At 41.0% G+C, this 3,329-nt stretch overlaps 1 protein-coding gene across 1 annotated transcript; it reads left to right on the forward strand.

The window, feature by feature from the left end:
* Nucleotides 1–933: 933 nt before the first annotated feature.
* On the forward strand, nucleotides 934–2,484 carry LOC118373386 (C-C motif chemokine 20-like). The gene is made up of 4 exons (XM_035759499.2): nucleotides 934–1,138; nucleotides 1,275–1,386; nucleotides 1,644–1,721; nucleotides 1,872–2,484. Exons 1-4 carry the CDS (start codon nucleotides 1,051–1,053, stop codon nucleotides 1,906–1,908), a joined length of 315 nt encoding a protein of 104 aa, XP_035615392.1. The 5' UTR covers nucleotides 934–1,050; the 3' UTR covers nucleotides 1,909–2,484.
* The last annotated feature ends 845 nt before the right edge of the window (nucleotides 2,485–3,329 follow it).

A 3,329-nucleotide genomic window follows, 5' to 3' on the forward strand; every position in this document is an offset into this window, starting at 1 on the left:
TTTAAACTGACGTATTTTGATGGGGATTGTATTTACTGCCACTTAGATTGATGAATGGGTGCGTAAACAGGCTATTCATTTGAGATCACAGTTATTCTCTGTCTGAATCAAAATACAAAGGTTTTTATATGATTGACACATCTCCCACATCCTTTGGTTATGAGGGTTAAAGGACATTATAATATAGAATTGATATAATGTTCAATTGAGGTACAGTGGTTGGCATGTAATTCACCCTACACTCCTTGTATTTATAACTAGTTCATATAGGATCATAGGATAGAACTGTGTTTCTTAATGGGGACCCAAAAGGTGTGCACTTTTCTGTTATTGCCGAAGCACGAGACACCTGATTCCACTAATCATTGGGAGTGTTCCTCTGCCTAGGTGTTGCTGATGCATGCTAGATCTTACAAAGCCTGGATAGGTATTTTAAGTATGAACTAACCACATGTCATGTTATAGCAATCTGGTGCTTGACAGCACGGTCGATGACATCCCACACAACCATTGGTTGATGCATGCAACATCTGAGCAGGGTTTTGATGATGAGGTAATTAGTGGAATCAGGTGTGTAGTGCAAAACTAAACCCTTTGGGTCCCCAGTACCAGAATAATGAAATACTGAGATATAATATAAAACACAAACTCACTTAACATAATCCCAAAATGTATTCCTTAACCCAGGAGACTTCAACAAAGGTACAATCATTTAGGTACACTAATATTGTTGTGCATTTCAATCAGCTCAGAATAAATGCTGTATGTAAATAAACATGTAAAAGTTGTTCAAACATTCCCCCTCTTGTTCCGTTCAAGAATCTTGTTTCCCTTTTTTGCTCATTGGGGAATGTGATGGGGAAATTCTGCCGTGGAACTTTGGTTTTAAGGCGTGGAAAGGAAAGCCCATTTCTCCCTCTCAGAGAATAAGCCTCTACCTGCACCAGGAGTATATATATGGCTCTGGTGAGGAATAGGACCTCACACAGCCACTGAAGCTCTTTGTCTGAAGACAGCAGCTCATCACATCACAGCACCACAGAAGAAGAGATGGCCCAGATCAGAGCCCCTGTTATTGTGCTGCTCGTGCTCCTGACTGTGGGACTGTTTGCTGTCGAGGTTTCTGCAGCTAAACAAGGTCAATATTGGATGTGAAAGTTTTGTCTCAGTCCGTCTGTCTGTCTGCCTGCCTCTGTCTCCCTCTCCTTGTTTTTTGCAAATGGTGTTTTTGAATTGCTTTACAAGATAAAGTTTCTTGTCTTTTTGCTCAATAGGTTTTCCTAGAGGCTGTTGTACGAGTTACTCCCAGGGTAGGATAGACATTCCTCTCATCCGTGGCTTTTCCGTACAGACAGTGATTGACGGGTGCAACATTGATGCCATCATGTGAGTGACTCTGGAAGGCCTAACAGTAGAACTGGGACAAATTGCAAGTAAAATGAAAAGATTCATTGTAACACATGTAGTATTTCTTCAATTTAAGTATATCATTAAGTATAAAATAAATGTACAACAGAAGTAAAACAATTTGATAACTTGATGCTAGTTGCATTGATTCATTTGCGATGTGATGTTATAGAGATGTAAGCCTATAAAGCACTGATGATTGACTGATGTTGTCTCTTCAACATGTTCTCTTCCAGTTTCCACACTGTCAGAGGGAGATTCCCATGTGTGGATCCCACCAAGGGCTGGGTTATGAAAGCTGTTCGCAAGCTGAGGTAAGAATTCATTCATATTTATTCAGGATAAAATGATTTGGTTCCATGGAATTGAATTATACTGACAGTGTGTTTAGGGTTTATCATAAGGATATTAGGTAAAACGATGGTATAAGAAATGGATGACATAACTTTATTTCTTCTCTACAGGGAGAGAGCGGAACAATTGAAGAAGAAAAGGTCATAGGAATAGTGTTCATCACAAGGCTACACGGGACGAAGAGTTTGTGTTGCTATCTTCATTGACGGAGGAGAATGCAAACGTGCTGGAACACTGCTATCTCTAAGTTTATCCAACTACCTGAATTTTATCAGACATTTCTCTGTGCTGAAAAGTATAATAAATGAAGGATATAAACAATGTGGAGCACCTGGACACAGCCCTGAGCCATGGTATATTAGCCACATATGACAAACCCCTGAGGAGCCTTATTGCTATTATAAACTGGTTACCAACATAATTAGAACATAATTAGAACAGTAAAAATATTATTTATTGTCATACCGACATACTACAGCTGTCAGCCAATCAGCATTCAGGGCTGGAACCACCTAGTTTATTATTTTACATAACCTATTTGTATATGAAATCATCTGTGTTGGCAGAGTTTAATGGTATAATCTTGTTGTATGAGCATCAGAAATCACATGTTTTAACCCTTTTATTCATAAAGGTCTTGTGTATGATCAGATCATTGATCACATCTGTTATATTTAACAGTTACTGTTACATTTTATATCTATAATAAAACATGTATATTTTACTAAGAATTCTCACTTCTTTTGTGTCTTCATCTTGTGTGGTATGAGGGGGGCTCCTGAGTGCCACAGCGGTCTAAGACACTGCATCTCAGTGCTTGAGGCGTCACTACAGACACCCTGGTTTGAATCCAGGCTGTATCACAGCGGTCTAAGACACTGCATCTCAGTGCTAGAGGCGTCACTACAGACACCCTGGTTAGGATCCAGGCTGTATCACAGCGGTCTAAGACACTGCATCTCAGTGCTAGAGGCGTCACTACAGACACCCTGGTTAGGATCCAGGCTGTATCACAGCGGTCTAAGACACTGCATCTCAGTGCTAGAGGCGTCACTACAGACAACCTGGTTTGAATCCAGGCTGTATCACAACTGGCCGTGATTGGGAGTCCAATAGGGCGGCGCACAATTGGCCCAGCATCGTCCAGGTTTGGCCGGTGCAGGCCGTCATTGTAAATAAGAATTTGTTCTTAACTTAAAGTTAATTAAAGGTTACTTGTTTTGGGACAGCACAATGACAGATACTAACTGATGAAGCAGACAGACAGAGAAAATATTGTATAGTAACTGTGGAGGAATACATCAGAGGTCACCAGTGGGTGGATGTAGTAACTGTAGAGGACACTACACCATGAGAGGTCACCAGTGGGTGGATGTAGTAACTGTAGAGGACACAACACCATGAGAGGTCACCAGTGGGTGGATGTAGTAACTGTAGAGGACACAACACCATGAGAGGTCACCAGTGTGTGGATGTAGTAACTGTAGAGGACACTACACCATGAGAGGTCACCAGTGGGTGGATGTAGTAACTGTAGAGGACACTACACAATGAGAGATCACCAGTGG

The sequence above is a fragment of the Oncorhynchus keta genome, chromosome 23 (assembly GCF_023373465.1).
Source record: "Oncorhynchus keta strain PuntledgeMale-10-30-2019 chromosome 23, Oket_V2, whole genome shotgun sequence".
NCBI classification, from domain to species: domain Eukaryota; kingdom Metazoa; phylum Chordata; class Actinopteri; order Salmoniformes; family Salmonidae; genus Oncorhynchus; species Oncorhynchus keta.